General features: G+C 47.0%; 1 protein-coding gene across 1 annotated transcript in view; it reads right to left on the bottom strand.

The window, feature by feature from the left end:
• Positions 1–2,334: 2,334 nt before the first annotated feature.
• Positions 2,335–16,795, bottom strand: part of LOC127566655 (uncharacterized) — a 49,401-nt gene continuing 34,940 nt past the window's right edge. Inside the window, exons 17-24 of the mRNA XM_052009170.1 lie at positions 14,183–14,349; positions 11,081–11,252; positions 10,919–10,984; positions 5,994–7,731; positions 5,121–5,207; positions 4,795–4,965; positions 4,472–4,639; positions 2,335–3,999 (exon numbers count right to left, since the gene is read on the bottom strand). Coding sequence (XP_051865130.1) covers positions 3,807–3,999; positions 4,472–4,639; positions 4,795–4,965; positions 5,121–5,207; positions 5,994–7,731; positions 10,919–10,984; positions 11,081–11,252; positions 14,183–14,349 — 2,762 coding nt within the window. The 3' untranslated portion in view covers positions 2,335–3,806. The remainder of the gene's footprint in view (positions 4,000–4,471; positions 4,640–4,794; positions 4,966–5,120; positions 5,208–5,993; positions 7,732–10,918; positions 10,985–11,080; positions 11,253–14,182; positions 14,350–16,795) is intronic.

Below are 16,795 nucleotides of genomic sequence, written 5' to 3'. Positions count from 1 at the left end.
TGCAACACTTGCTTTTGATGCTTTGTGATGATGTATTGGTCCGTGGTGTAAGTGCGAACTGAACCCTTGACGTTATTCCAATGCAAGAGTGTCATTAAAACCCGTGTCCCAAACAAGAGTCGGATCTGAAAATTGACCACTTTCCTTCCTTCATTGGTTTCGTCCTTTCCATTCCCTGCCGTTCCTCAACGTTCACCGTGACCATGTGCTCTCGGAGGAGGCACCAGAGGCTGTAGATGCTGAAGTCTGGACAATAAATCTGCCTCATTATAAGAAGGATGTGGAAGCGTTAGAAAGGCTTCAGAGGAGATTTACCAGGATTCTGCCTGGCTTAGAGAGTATGCATTATGAGGAGAGACTAAAGGAGCTGGGGCTTTACTCTTTGGAAAGAAGGAGCATGAGAGGAGACATGATAGAGGTGTACAAAATATTAAGAGGCATAGATAGAGTGGACAGCCGGCACCTCTTTCCCAGGGCACCAATGGTCCATACAAGAGAGCATGGCTTTAAAGTAATGGGGGGTATGAAGTTCAAGGGAGATATCAGAGGACGATTTTCACTCAGAGAGTGGTTGGGGCATGGAATGCGCTGCGTGGGGTGGTGGTGGAGGCAGGTACATTGGTCAAATTCAAGAGATTGCTAGATACGCATATGGAGGAATTTAAAATAGAGGGATATGTGGGATAAAGGGGTCGGATAGTTTTTAGGCGAGGTTTAAAGGTCGGCACAACATTGTGGGCAGAAGGGCCTGTATTGTGCTGTACTTCCTATGATTCTATGATGAATCAAGCTGTGAGTCGAGCAGCAATTTTGTGTGCCAGTTGAGAAATTGAAACAAGTTCCGTCTCCTCTATGCTGATTGGCAAATCTCCAACACAGAATGTAAAAAGCTTTGGAAGGGAATATCTGTGCGTTAACTTTCTCTGTCGCCGCCACTTTCAAATCTCTGGGACGGAGACTGTCGAGTCCGTAGGATGTGACCAGTTGTCGTTTTACCAAACACTGCGTTTGCAGTAATATTAATTTCCTTCAGTTCATCGTTCTCATTCGCTCTCTGGAATTGCTGACAGGTTCTTGAGTCCTCTTAGCGTCATCGAGTCACACGGTACGGAAACAGGCCCTTCGGCCCAACTCGTCCATGCCGACTACTTTGCCCAGCGAGTGAGGCCCATTTGCCCGCGTTTGGCATTGGCCCTCTAAACCTCTCCTATTCTTGTACTTATCTAGATGGCTTTTAAATGTTGCTAATGTGCCCGCCTCAACCTCTATTTCTGGCATCTCATTCCAAATACACATCACCCTTTGAGTGAAGAAGCTGCCTCTGGTGCCCTTCTTAAATATCTCGCCTCTGATCTTAAACCGATGCCCTCTTGATTTTATCATCCCATTCGTGGGAGAAAGACTATGTGTGTTCACCCTGTCTATGCCCATCATGATCCTATAAACCTCAGTCAGGTCACCGCTCTGTCTCCGACGTCCAGGGAACAAACTACCACTTTCTCCAACCTCTCCTTGTAACTCAAGCCCCCCAGCACAGGCAACATCCTGGTAAATCTATTCTGCACTCTTTGAAATTGAATAACTTCTTTCCAATAACAGGGTGACCAAACCTGTGCACAATACTCCAAGTGCGGCCTTACCAAAGTCCTGGATAATTGCAAATTAAAAACATTCTTCCGTGAGTACAGACATGACCCAACAGTTTAATTGATCTGCCATTCCCTTGTTCCCCATTAATGATTTCCCCCGCTTGTATCGATGCAGGACCCACGTTTGCCCTCAATAGCTTTTGCCTTTTCCCGCCTAATCCAGCAGATGTTGTGTGAATAACAAAACCAACCGCAGATTAGCCCGTGTAACCACGGCAATGTGGGATCTGTCCCCGCGAGAGGAAGCAGAGAGATACGGTGATCAGTTACTGAGCGATCTGGTGGAAGGGACAAGGTTTTCTTCCCCGGGAACGGCACCAACTTTGCTGTAAATCATGTGACGGATCCATGACCCGACGCGGGGTACAGAACCTCACGTTAGAGGTCGCATCAGTCACAACACTTGTTTAGTGAAGAGTGGGTCGGATTGCGGTAGGCTTCATTGGGTATCGGGGCGGGAGAAATGGGAGGGAGATGAACGTTAAGGGAGAGACGAGCATTTTACTCTAAAACCAAGAAATAGCAACACAATCAGAATCACAGCAGTGACCAAGAGGACGCGGGGACGGGAAACCCCGGGTAAATGTGTGCACACGGCTGTAAACTGGGGATTCACCTTTCATTTAAACGACATTCCGGATCCTGGACCTCATTAATAGAGGCAGAGGGTTCATGCATTTATTGTCAAATATCTCGCACGGCTAACGTGAAATAATTAAGGTGTTTACGTCCGAAATTGGATAGAAAAAGTACTTGAAATGCTCAGGTTCGTGACTGCGGAGCGAGAAAAAAGATGAAAAGGCGTCATAACGATAACGATTCATCAGAACAAAGTTCCACTGGTCACTTGTGACAAAGTGTTGTATTATTCGTTCCAAACTGCCTTCATAATACGCACATAATCAAGGATCGCTCCCATTCTGGTCATTCTCTCTTCTCCCCTCTCCCATCGGGCAGAAGATTCAAAATGAAAAAAATGCAAAAAATTGAAAATTTGAGGACAGCTAAGACCATGTTCAAGGACAGCTTCTCTTCCGCTGTTATCAGACCCCTGAACGAACCTCTCACACGCTAAAATATGAACTCTTGATTTCCAACTGTACCTTGTCGTGACCCTTGCACTTTGTCTACCTGCATCTGCACTTTCTCCGGAAATATAACATTATATTTCCCATTCAGTTTTCTTTCCGCTACATTAATGTAATTATTTCTGGCTTGAGCTGTGTGAATGACACGCAACACCAAAGCTTATCGCTGTATCTCTTTACGTGTGATATTAACATAAATCAAACCAAAAGTGACATTCCTGAAGCAAAATCAATGTAAACTTAAAGCCTGTTTATCGACAATTGGTTCCCGGATCTGAATATTATTAGTTAATTTAATGAAACGTCTTTATCCAGATCGGCTTGGGTTTGTATTTTTCTGTTTGCACCGGTAAAAAACTAAATCAGAGGAAAGGTGGGAGATGTGTGAGGGCGGTGTGTGAAGAGAGGGCCGGGGTGGTGGGGTTTTATGTTGTCTTTCGGTGCGGAACCTCCGACACACTTCCTCACTGGGTGGAGTGTGCCCGGGGGTTGGAAGTGGTGGAGGATGACCGGTGGACGGTGACCCGAACAACATTTACTAATCTCACGGCTGTCGTTGTAAAAAACACAGCGTGAAGTTATAATTTGCAGAAAAAAATAAGCCGTTGACAACAAAAGATACAATTCTCTGAACACAGTTAATAGAACCTGGGGCACCGAATGACCCGTTAATAATCAGTCCCGTTTATCACACTGTCATTGTATTTCAGGGGAACTGCTGATTATAAAATTACACCACAGAGCAGTGTCCGAGATCGTGCCAGGTCCATGCCCAACCATGGAGACAATTTGATAAAGTAACATCATATCCAGAGGCTGCTGAATGACTGCATTAAAATTCCAGCATAATCGTCCTCAGCAACGTATCCAAAAGGAGGGTGTCCCTGGAGATTCCACCCCCGGGGAACAGTGTGGTAGTTGGTGTCCCAGATTGAGCACCACCCTGGGCTCTTCGTGTGTAATTTCCCGGGCCCCACCGGAGAACATCCGACCCGTTATCCGACAGTAGCTGCTCCTGCGGACAGGGATGGGGAGGTTGGATCATGTTACAGCAGGATCACCTCTGACGTCACAACGTCCCCAGTCCGGGCTTGGAACTGCTGGGGTTTAAACCTGGAGCGTTGAAGTTTAAGCGGAGGGCAGGAAATTGGTCAGACGTTTCTCTGTCAGATGTCCGCAGGATCACCTTAACTCCGGGTCTGGGCTCCTGCAGGGACCGCAATTCCTTCTCCCCCGTCCGACTGAAATCATTCCCCAACAGCCTGAAACAGAGTGAAGAACAAAGAGGAAACAAGGAGATCACACAACAGTGTCAATAACTGGGGACTGAGGTTCATATTTCAACACTGACAGACAAATATCACCAGAAAGGCCCATAGACCCACTGATATTGTACCGGACGCAGGCACTGTAGTGTAGCGGTTAGCGTAACGCTATGATAGCGCCAGCGACCCAGGTTCCATTCTGGCCGCTGTCTGTGAGGAGTTTGTACGTTCTCCCCGTGTGTCTGCGTGGGTTTCCTCCTAATGCTCCGGTTTCTTCCCACGTTCCAACGACGTACGGGTGAGAGGCTGTGGACATGTTGTGTTGGCGCCGGAAGGGCGGTGACACTTGCGGGATGCCCTCAGAAGACTCGATGCATTTCACTGTGTGTTTCGATGTACTTGCTACAAATAAAGATACCTCATCTCATCTTATCGAGTCTCATCATTAAACATTAAGACAAACACTCACCGGATCCGTTCCAGACTCGGGTGGTGCAGAATGAGGTAGCGGAAGTGTTGCACAGACCCGTCTGCAAGAACGTTGCTGCTCAGGTCCAGCTCCGTCAGTGATCGGTTTGTAATGAGAACGGAGACGAGATCCTCAGCACCAGAGTCTGTGAGACCGACACCCGTCAGCCTGGATACGAGAGAGAGTGAGGGTGAAGGACACAGAGAGACAGGAGACAGTGCAAATCCACAGTGTTTATCAGTAACACAATTACTGACCACATTAATGTTCAGTGTCAGAAACGCAGTGACTGTAAACACAATCTCTCACAGTCGGGTACTTACTCAAGGCTCTGTATTTTACATTCCGGGTCCCCCAAAGCCTCAGACACCAGTTTCACTCCCGAATCTCCCAGTTCATTGCAACTCAGGTCCAGCTCAATCAGTGATCGGTTTGTACTGAGAGCGGACGCGAGATCCTCGGCACCAGAAACTGTGAGACCGATATCACCCAGCCTGGAGATGAGAGAGAGCAAGGTTGAGGGACACAGAGAGACAGGAGACGGTGCAAATCCCCAGGGTTTCTCAGTAACACAATTACTGTCCACAGTAATGTTCAGTGTCAGACACCCAGTGACTGTAAACACAATCTCTCGCAGTTTGTTACTTACTCCAGTCTCTGTATTTTACACTCCGGGTCCTTCAGAGCCGCTGAAACCAGTTTCAATCCCGAATCTCCCAGTTCATTGCTCGCAAGTCTAAACACAAACAGAACAATTGAGGAACAAACTAACGCAAATAGTGGGCCTGACAGAATTTCTCCGTCGGATATTTCAGGAAATATTAAACCCTTCAGGAAATGACTGACCGGCGTTTCCTTTCTCTGAATGACGCTCACTGCCCAAATCCAGGGTATTCGCTGAAAACTGGTAAATCAGTCTGTGGGTGTAACCCCTGTTACCTCCTCACATTCTGTCTCATTCACTAACAATGGAGAAATGTTCCTGATGTGAAAGGGGCGGCTGAAAGAGTCCTACAAGTTGGCGGAGTGAGCAGAGACACACAGAGGCGGGAGAGGGTGAGGACAGTCCCACAGAGGTGAGGTATGGATTGCGTGAGAAAGGATTCCACAGAAGTGGGGGAGTGTTAACACAAGAGAAGGGAGAGAAGGGGAGGAGATCCGCCTTGACATTTATCTCCCTCCCAATGACACACTGGTAACCATCTCCTATCCCTCTCTGGCAAGAGCTCCGACACAGCGTCTGCCCAGTCAGTATCTGTCTGGGTGTCAGTGACAGTGAGAAGGAATATGGTCAACGGGCGTGTCACAGCCAGTGAGAAACACCACTATTCATCCGATCTGATCAAGTATCCAACATCTCTTCACAAGGAAACACTGAACCCCCAATTCTTGCAGAATTAGTGACCGATATTCTGGTTATTTGTCACAATTCTTCACAATCTGCTCTTCTACAGTTTCATCCAAACACTTCCTTTTCCAATTCAGTTTTACAATTCAGAGACAGAAATAAATTAACAGTTACCTCAACTCCCGGCATTTGTTCAGCCCGGGTCCCAGCCGCTGGAGCCCTTCACACTTAATGTGGCAGCCACACAGATTGAGGAGGTTTATTGCTTCACAGAACCCAAAGGCATAAGACAGGACGGCGCAGTCAATCGGGGTCAAGGAAAATCCACTGAATGAAAGTGTTTCCACAGATTCCAGTGCGGCCTGAGCAAGTCCAGGATTCTGAGACTCAAACAGGTAGTGCAGTGAGTTCAGGAGGCTCATTTTACCAGCATCACTCTCTGTGTTTCCAATTTGACGTTTCACCTCCTGCTTCACCCAGTCAATCACTCGGCAGATTGCTTGATGGGAAAATGGACTCAGAAACTCTCCCAGGCCCCGAGATGACCCTGGAGAGGAGAGACCAGCAACAAAACGGAGAACTATCTCAAATCGTCCATCTTCCTCGCTGTGGACTTCAGTGAGGAATTTCAGGATATCCCCCGGATCTGGAGTCAGGAATTGTGCGAGTGCGGCTACAAACTCTTGGATAGTGAGGTGTGGGAATGTGTACACAACACTCCGGGCAGAATCCTCTCTCTCCAAAAGTTCCATCAGGAACCCGGACAGGAACTGGGAAGGTTGCAGATTGTACTTGATCAAATCTCCATCTGTAAATACAATCTTCCTCTTGGACACTCCTGTGAAGGCCATCTGACCAACCCTCAATAACACATCACGGGGACTTCCAATCTGACGGCTGTGGTTTTTCAAGATGTTGTAAATATAGTAGGAATATAGTTGGGTGATGGTTTTGGGAACTCGCTGCGGGTCCCTGTGTCTTTGTGTGAAGAAGGGGCCCAGTGCCAGACCAAGGATCCAGCAGTAGGAGGGGTTGTAGCTCATGGTGTACAGGATCTCGTTCTCCTCCACGTGCTTGAAAACAGCTTCTGCCACGGTCTGATCTTCAAAAAACCTGCTGAAATATTTCTTCCGTTGCTCACCAACAAATCCCAAGATTTCAGCCCAGACCCTGATCTTCGCCTTTTCCAATAAATGTAACGCAGTGGGACGGGTGGTCACCAGCACTGAACACCCCGGGAGCAGCTTGTGCTGGATTAAACTGTACACAATGTCAGACACTTCACACCAGCACTCGGGATCTGGGCACATGTGCTGGGGTTCTGTGTCTCTCCGCCTGTCAGCAAAATCGATTGTGTGCTTGAATTCATCCAAACCATCGAATATAAACAACAATCCCTCAGGATTCTTCCAGACCTCTCCCAGAATATTCCCAAAGTAAGGATACTGATCTAGAACAAGTTCTCTCAGGTTTATTCTGCCGTTAATGGTGTTTAAATCCCGGAATTTGAAGCTGAAGACAAACTGGAAGTGTTGGTATATTTTCCCCGTGGCCCAGTCATAAACAATCTTTTGCACCATGGTTGTTTTCCCGATTCCCGGGACTCCGGCCACTGCTGCCGAACTCCCAGATTTGGATTTCCTCCGTGTAAAGCTGCTCTGGAAAAACTGATCAGTTCGGATTTTTTCCATTTTTCCGCCGAGATGTTCCTTTCTCCACACTTCATGGTCGCGGCCTCTTGCCAGCAGCTCATGTTCCACAAGTCTCCGATATCGAATAGTGGAAATGACGGTGAGCTCAGCGTATCCATCAACCAGCTGGAACTCCTTCACCGTCTCCCTCGTCAGGAACGTGTTCACTCTCACGGTTTCTGTTTGTGCCCTCAGGGTCTCCTTGTGTTTCTGTTGAATGCCTTTCATGAGGTGAGATGGAAAGTAGAGTTGGAAATTAGCTTTACGGACTCACAGAAGAGACAATATTGCTATGTGTTAATATGTTCCCATGGGATAAGTCCCCGGGGTCTGACGGAATATTTCCCAGGATGCTCGGCGAGGCAAGGGAGGAGATTGGTGAACCGTTGGCTAATATCTTTGAGTCTTCGTTGTCCACGGGAATGGTGTCCGAAGATTGGAAGGTGACAAATGTTGTCACCTTATTCAAAAAAGTTAGTAGGGATGGTCCAAGGAATTATAGACCAATGAATCTTACATCTGTGGTCGGCAATCTGATGGAAAGGATTCTTTGAGATCGGATCTACGGGGATTTGGAGAATCAGGGTCTGATCAGGGACAGGCAGCATGGCTTTGTGCAAGGCAGATCATTTCTCACAAGCCTGATGGTGTTCTTTGAGGAGGTGACCAGGCAGATTGATGAGGGTAGTGCAGTAGATGTGGTCTACATGGATTTTAGTAAGGCATTTGTCGAGTTTCCACGTGGAAGGCTTCTTCAGAAGGTCAGAGGGCATGAGATCCAGGGAAGCTTTGCCGTGTGGATTCAAAATTGGCTTACCTGTGGAAAGCAGAGGGTTGTGGTGGAGGTAGTGCATTCTGATTGGAGGGCTGTGAAAAGCGTTGTCCCACAAGGATTGATTCTGTGACCTCTGCTTTTCGTGATTTTTATTAATGACTTGGGTGAGGGGGTAGAAGGGTGGGTTCGCAGGTTTGTAGACGACACAAAGGTTGGTGGTGTTATGAATAGTGTGGAGAAATGTGGAAGATTGCAGACGGACATTGATAGGATGCAGAGTTGGGCTGAGAAGTGGCAGATGGGAGTTCATTCAGATAAGCGTGAGGCGGTACACTTCAGAAGGACAAACTCCAAGGCAGAGTACAGAGTTAGTGGCAGGAATCTGGGCAGTGTGGAGGAGCAGAGGGATCTGGGGGTTCATCTCCACAGATCCCTGAAAGTTACCTCACAGATGGATAGGGTAGTTAAGAAAGCTTATGGGATGTTAGCTTTCATAAGTCGTGGGACCGAGTAGAAGAGCAGCGAGGTAATGACGCAGCTCTACAAAACTCTGGTTCGACCACATTTAGAGTATTGTGTCTAGTTCTAGTTCTGGTCGCCTCATTATAGCAAGGATGTGGAAACGTTGGTAAGGGCGCAGAGGAGATTTACCAGGCTGCTGCCTGGCATTATGAGGAGAGACTAAGGGAGCTAGGACATTACTCTTTGGCGAGAAGGAGGATGAGACATGATTTCGGTGTACAAAATATTAAGAAGAATAGATAGAGTGGACAGCCAGCGCCTTCCCAGGGCACCAATACTCAATGGAAGAGAGCATGACTTTAAACTAATGGGTGGGGAGTTCAAGGGAGATATCAGAGGGAGGATTTATTTACCCAGAGTGTGGTTGGGGCATGGGATGCGCTGCCTGGGGCGGTGGTGGGGGCAGGAACATTGGTCAAATTCAGGAGATTGCTCGATAAGCATATGGAGTAATTTAAAATACAGGGATATGTGGGAGGAAGGGGTTAGATAGTCTCAGGCTTAGTTTGAAGGCCGGCACAACATTGTGGGCCAAAGGTCCTGTATTGTGTTGTACTGTTATAGGGTTCTATGGTATTACTTCATCATTTTACCACTTCATAATACACTATTGCTCTGCAGCTCAGAGCAGCTCAGATGTTCTGTTTAATCTTTGTTTCCAGCTGAATGCATTTGTGAAATGTACTGGTTCTTTGGTCATGTCACTATCCTCCAGCTCAGTGATGGATTCTACCAGTGTTATAGCAAGGTTATGGATTTTATCAAAATATGTAACTGAACAACTCGGTTGCCACTGTCGAGTGTTGAGGATGTCGGTCAGATATGACAAGATAAAGGAATGGGCAAAACTGTGTACGGTAATGCAAACTACGACTGCTTACAAATAAAAGAGAGGAAATAGCGAAGAACAAGAAAATACAAATAGATAGATAGATAGATAGATAGATAGATAGATAGATAGATAGATAGATAGATAGATAGATAGATAGATAGATAGATAGATAGATAGATAGATAGATAGATAGATAGATAGATAGATAGATAGATAGATAGATAGATAGATAGATAGATAGATAGATAGATAGATAGATAGACAGACAGACAGACAGATAAACAGATAGATAGAGGTAGATAGATAGATGGGTAGATAGACAGACAGATCGACATAGACCTAGGGAGATAGACAGACATGCAGACAGACCTACAGACAGACAGACAGGCGGACAGACAGACGGATAGACAGACATATAGACAGAGAGGTAGATAGATACATAGAAAGATAGATAAATAGATAGATAGATCGATGGATTTCGCGATGGAATGTACGATACAGACAGAAATTATAAAAGCTGAAAGGCAGAAAGATCTGAAGATTTTACCGCAGCTGAGAACAGACCTGAAATGTAGATGACATGAGATACTGGGTGATCTGTCCAAATGGACTACAAATTGTCTTGGTGGTAGGAGTCACAGGGTGGTAGCGGAAGTTTGTTCTTCAGACTGAAGACGTGCCGCAGGAATCGGTGCTGGACTGTTGATTGTCATCAAAGTCAACGATTTGGGTGATTATGTTGGTGGGATAGTTCGTAGCTTTGCAGATGTCACTGAAGTTTTCACCCAGAGGGTGGTAGGAAAATGGAGCGTGCTGTCAGAGGAAGTGTTAAAGGCCAAACTTAGGCAAATGGGACTGGCTCGGGTAGGCTCCTTGGGCTACATGGAAATATTGGGCCGAAGGGTCCATTTTCCTGGTGTAGGAGTCGAATATCTCCAACAATAGAAATATTCGGTTTTTTTATGTTGACAAAATTTAGGGATGGGAGAATAGAGTTCAAAGGCTGAGCTGCAGTCGGTGAACATGATTGGTGTAAGAGGCTCCGGGGGCCGAACCGAATGTAGTTCTGGGTGTGTAATGAAGAAATACGAACGAACTGCAACATCAGAAGCCCTTTGCCCACAGAGTGTTCCAGCTCAACCCTCGCACCTCTCACCTACCGTTGCCCACATCCGATGAAACCACGTCTCCTTATCTCCTGTGTACGTTTCTCCAGCTGCGACAAAACAGGCATTACGTTTCTCTGAAGCGGAATGTAAAATACTACGTATTTACATACCTTTCAAATGTTCAGACAATTCAGGAACAAAGTACATGTGTTTCAAAGACTTCATCAGATCAGAACCTGTTGAAATTAGTTCAAGGAAAGAGTTACTTCCTGAATTAAAAAAAACGAATATTTTGCATCTAACATGAAATTCAGCGCCCGATTTCACAGAACCTTGTTTCTCCACTTCATCGAGGAGTTTGTCCAATTTTGGGAGCATGTGTTGCATTTTCACGAAGCATTTCCAAATCCGCCTTCGGGATTGGGGATCTTTCTCAATTACCAGGCTGAGCAGAAGTTTAGAATCGGCCGCACGGCTTCCTCTCTCTGCACGTTTGATGACTCCCTGTAAAGAATAGCAAAGTGAACGAACCGCGTAAATTGAGAAGACGAGGAACTGCTCAGCGATGGTACCTGCCAGACAACTTGAGCAGTGAGAACGGTCGCTGGGCCCTCATCGAGCTGAACACCCTGAACACGAGGTGGCACTCTTTTAGTCCGTCTGACATGAAGGGCACATGGCTGTGCAGAGAATGGAGGGATGCGGACCATGTGCAGGCAAAAGGGATGCGGTGTTATTGGCTTATTTAATCCACCTATGGATCTACAAAACCAGAAGGAAATTGTGAAACGTGATATGCCTTTCATGAAACCATATTCACTTGGTTAGAACAGATTGTTCCATGAATGTTGAGCTATTTTTTCCCTTGAATATAGACTCAATCCTCTCGCCAACGATAGAATATTAAAGTATGGATTCCATGTTTTGACTTACTCCGTTCTTCAACAAAATAGTGACATTTTCCAGAGGAGAAAAAAGAAACTGCAGATGCTGGAATCTGGAACAACGAAGTGTTGTTGAATTGACTTATCTGTTAGCTTATTTACCCAGTTCGTTCGAGACAAATCCAATTTCATACCACTGCAAATGCCCTTCTATTCGACCGAGAGTGTTCACTCTCAAACAGTATCTGGAGTCCTGCACTTTTTTCACCTCTTCCCTTCGAAACATCGTCCTTCCTGAAGAACCAGCAATTGCACTCAAACCAGGCGAGGGCATGTCACCGTGCACTGTAGTCTCCACATAGGAGAAACCGAGCACAGGTCCGGTGATCGCTGTGCGGAAAAACTGTATTCAGTTCTCAGGAGCAACGCTGAGATTCCGGTTTCTTCCCAACTTTACGTTTTTCAACGTCTACCCTCACCTATTTGCTTATGCCATCCCGCACAGTCTCGAAACGTTCCCACTGACACCTGGGTCCGTTGCAGACAAGGCCCGGACTCAAAGTGGACGTCTCCATTTTAAATAACACGCTATCCCTGTATCACAACTGGTCGTTTTTAGTGCAGGCAATCCATCAGTGATGGATTGTTGATAATATCAGGGCTGTGAACATTTCCAGCAGCTCAGTTTGTCGCTCTCCGTTGGTGCAGCCTGACCTGCAGGGTTTGTTCCACAGCCCTGGCATTGTCAACACAATAACTTAGAAAAAGAAACATTATCCACCGTCGATGGAGACGGGAGAAGTTCCGGAAGATTGTAGGATTGCGGATGTTGTTCGCTTATTCATGAAAGGGAGTAGTGATAGCCCACGGAGCCATAGACCAATGAGTCTTACCACAGTGGTTGGTAAGCTGATGGTGAAGATCCTGAGATGCAGGATTTATGAACATTTGGAGAGGTATAATATGATTAGCAATAGTCAGCATGGCGTCGTGAAAGGCAAGCCCTGCCTCACGAGCCTGATTGAATTATTTGAGGATGTGACTAAACACATCGGTGAAGGGAGACCAGTAGATGTAGTGTATATGGATTTCAGCAAGGCGTTTGATAAGGTAACCCATACAAGGCTTATTCAGAAAGTAAAAAGGCATGGGATCCAAGGGACATTGCAGTGTGGATCCAGAACTGGCTGGCCCACAGAAGGCAAAAGATTGGTTGCTGAAGGGTCTTATTCTGCGAGGCGGTCGGTGACCAGTGGTGTACCCCAGGGATCTGTACTGGGACCCTTGCTCTTTGTGATTTTTATAAACCACCTGGATGAGGAAGTGGAGGGGTGGGTTAGTAAGCTTGCGGATGACACAAAGGTTGGGGGTGCTGTGTATAGTTTGGAGGGCTGTCAGAGGTTGCAGATAAGATGCAAAGTTGGGCTGAGAAGTGGAAGAAGCAGTTCAACCTAGGTAAGTGTGAAGTGGATCATTTTGGTAGTTCAAATATGATGGCAGAATTTCGTATTAATGGTAGGACTCTTGGCAGTGTGGACGATCAGAGGGATCTTTGGGTCCGAGTCCATAGGACGCTCAAAGCGGCTGCGCAGGTTGACTCTGTGGTTAAGTAGATATATGGCGTATTGTCCTTCATCTATCAGGGAATTGAATTTAGGAGCCTAGAGGTATTGTTGCAGCTATATAGGTCCCTGTTCTGACCCCACTTGGAGTACTGTGCTCAGTTCTGGTCGCCTCAATACAGGGATGTGGAATCCATAGAAAGGATGCTGCCTGGAATGCGGAGCATGCCTTATGAAAGCAGGTTGAGGGAACTCAGCCGTTTCTCCTTGGAGCGACATAGGATGAGGGGGACCTGACAGAGGCACAGAAGATGATGACAGGTATTGATCATGTAGATCGTCAGAGGCTTTTCCCCAGGGCTCAAATGGTGGCCGCAAGAGGACATCGATTTTAGGTGCTGGGGAGGAGGTACAGAGGAGATGTCAGGGGTAAGTTTTTTTTTACTCAGAGTGGTGAGTGCGTGTAATGTGTTACTGGCAGCTGTGGTGGAGACGGATAAGATAGGGTCTTTTAAGAGATTGTTGAATGCTGAGAAAAATAGAGGGCTATGGGTAAGCCTGGTAATTTCTTGGGTAGGGACATGTTCGTCACAGCTTAGTGGACTGAAGGGCCTGAACTGTGCTGTAGGTTTTCTATGTTTCTATGTAAATGGTCTCACTTGGCGTCACCCTACCAAAGATATTCCCATTTGTCCTGACATCCCTTCCCCGCCTCTCCAACTTAAAACTCACGTCTTTCTCCTTTTCCCAATTCTACCCAAGGATATTTGACCGGAAGTGTTCATTGGGTTTCACTTTCCACAGACACTGCCTGAGCTGCTGAACATTACCAGCTGTTTCCAGATTTCCAGCAAATGTACATTTCCTTTTCTTCATTTGTGGGTCTGATATTTTGCCCATCGTATGTCACAGTTCTAACATGTGTTATTCGGAGAGTGCCGCAACGCTCGGATAAAGTAACCACAGGACCCATCTCCCTCCAACTCACCGCGTAGTCTTCGACGCTGAAAAGTCGTTTGTATGTTAAAACGAAGCCGACTTTGTCCACCGCTTCTTCGATCGCCTGCTCTAGTCTCTCCCGATAATGATTTGTCAATTGGAGGAGTTGGGAATCATCCCACTTTTCCAAGAGCTCGTTCATTGTCGGCATTGGGCCTGCGAACAAGATAAGGGAGAACATCACACTCATGAGCAACTTTCTCTCTGGGATGTTCTCACACTTTCCATTGAAAAACGGGAGTTTCGTGTCAGCAGGTTGCCGGCCACTTCCCCGCATGCCTCACATGCGGCTTTTGCTGTGTCTTTTTTCAATTCAAGGGTCAACATGTTACCTCTCACGTTAAAGCCGGCTTTGATCACAGCGAATCAGATCGCGCCTGCCTCTTCACATCTTATACCTGTCGATACTCGTACATGTGACCTGGTGAAATGTACACAATATTGGAGGGAAGATTCATAGAGCAATACAGCACGGATGCAGGACCTTCGGCCCAACCAGTCCCTGCCGAACACGGTGCCCACCCAGCTAGTCCCAGTTTCCTGCGTTCGGACCGTATCCCTCCAAGACCCACCTCTCCATGTGCCTATCCATGTGTTTCGTAAATGCTGTTGTACTTGTCTCAAGCACTTCCTCTGGCAAATCACTCCATATACTCATTACTCTCTGTGTGAAAAAAGTTGCCCCTCAGGTCTCTTCTTAATCTTTCCCCTCTCAGCCTAAACCACTGCTCCCCTAGATTTGGACTCTGCTATCCAGGAGAAAACACTTGCCGCCAACCTTTGATGTGTCTCTCATAATGTCCTTGTTATGAAGTCTCCCCTCATTCTCCTACGTTTCAAGGAAAAAAAAGACCTCGCCTGCCCACCGTCTCCTGATAACCCAGGCCCCCCAGTCTTGACAACATCCTCGTAAACCTTCACTGTACTCTTTACAGTTTAACCTCCTCTTTCTTATAAAGGGGCGACCAAAACTGAACGTAGTGCTCCAAGTGCGGTCTCATCGACGGCTCATACAACTGCAAAAAAATGTCCCAACTACTCCCACTGTTAAATCCCATTCAGAGTCCATCAAGTTTCCATAATGTCACCTTTCCTTGTTCTAGACTCCGATGAATACAGGCCCAGACTACTCGGCTTTTCCACGAAAGACTGATGGGAAGTTTCAGCAACCCCTCCCGCTGTGCCATCAGACCTCCCTTCCACCCCCTCGTTCTCCCTCTGTCTCCTGTGTTTTAGGAGAGTGAGCCTTCCCTCTGTGAATTTCTCCCAATCCAGGTGTAACATGCCGCCCGTCATCGTTCTGCTTCCTCTTTCCCTTCTGAACAACCCGGTGCATAACTCCCAGGTACTTACTGTCAAAGGGAACTACACTCCAGACTTTTACTTCAGCCATTAGTGACGTCTGGAGACGTCCTTTCAAACAGGGATACTTGTCGTGACCATGGCAATTCTCACAGGTTGCTCAGGTCTGTGATTCTGGCATCAGAGAGGCATTTTTCATGCAGGGAGGGTAAAGATTCTCATGATGGTGTCACCTCTCACGGGGAGGGGCAGATAGGAAACAAACGTCACTGACGGATCCAACCAACTGAATTCAATGACACCCTAAACCAACAACTGACGAGTATTTGCAGCACCGACTCCGGAAAAGTCCGTCCAGACCTCCCTTATCTCCCCTCCGTCTGCACAGACCATTGCCCCGCGTCTCCCTGTGAGGCTCTGGGCTCCAGTTGCAGAGGCACGGAGTCATACAGCACGGAAACAGGTCCTTGAGCCTAATTGTTCCATGCCGAACAAACTGCACGCTTACGCTGATCACATTTGCCTACGTTTGGCCCATGTCCCTCTAAACCTTTCCTCCCGATGTTCCTGTCCAAGCGGCTTTTAACCTTTGTCATCGTACCTCCCTCAACCACATTCGATGGCACCTCAGTCCACATTCCGACCACTCTCTGCGTAAGAATTTGCCCCTCAGAAACCTTTGAATTCTTTGCCCTCTCACCTTAATGCTGTGCCCTCTAGTTTATGGTTCCTTTCCCTGGGAAAAAGACTTGAGTGCATTCACCCAATCTCTGGCCTTCATGATTTTATACACCTCTGCAAGGTCACCCCTTAGTCTTCCCACGTTCCAAGCAACAAAGTCCTAGTCTACCCAGTCTCTCCATATGACTCATGCCCTCGGTCATGGCAGCATTTTCATGAATTTTCTTTGTCTTCTTTCCAGCTTAATGGGATATTTCCTATAAGAGGGTAACCAAAACTCCATGCAATACACCAGGCGCGGCCTCACCAATCGCTTGTACCCGTCACCTGGTCGAAGCTTGTTAGTTCCTTGTTTACTGAGACTCCAAGGGAATGAGTCGCTTTACATGGACCAGAGCGACGGGCCTGACCACCGTCTCTCTCTCCACTCGCTCTGGTCTGACTTTGTTCTTTTCTCCCTGAAGACAGATCGCAAGCCATTGGTACACAGCTCTCAATACGACCTTCCTCGGTTGGTGAGATTCCAGGGACCAGATCACAGTCACTCTCTCCACTCCCTCGGGTCTGACATTGGTCGCTTCTCCTTGAGGACAGATCACCCTCCACAGGGACACTTCTC

This window comes from Pristis pectinata, chromosome 44 (assembly GCF_009764475.1).
Source record: "Pristis pectinata isolate sPriPec2 chromosome 44, sPriPec2.1.pri, whole genome shotgun sequence".
NCBI classification, from domain to species: Eukaryota; Metazoa; Chordata; class Chondrichthyes; order Rhinopristiformes; family Pristidae; genus Pristis; species Pristis pectinata.
Note: the sequence above shows the minus strand (reverse complement) of the source record. Positions and strands in the feature narration are given on the sequence as shown.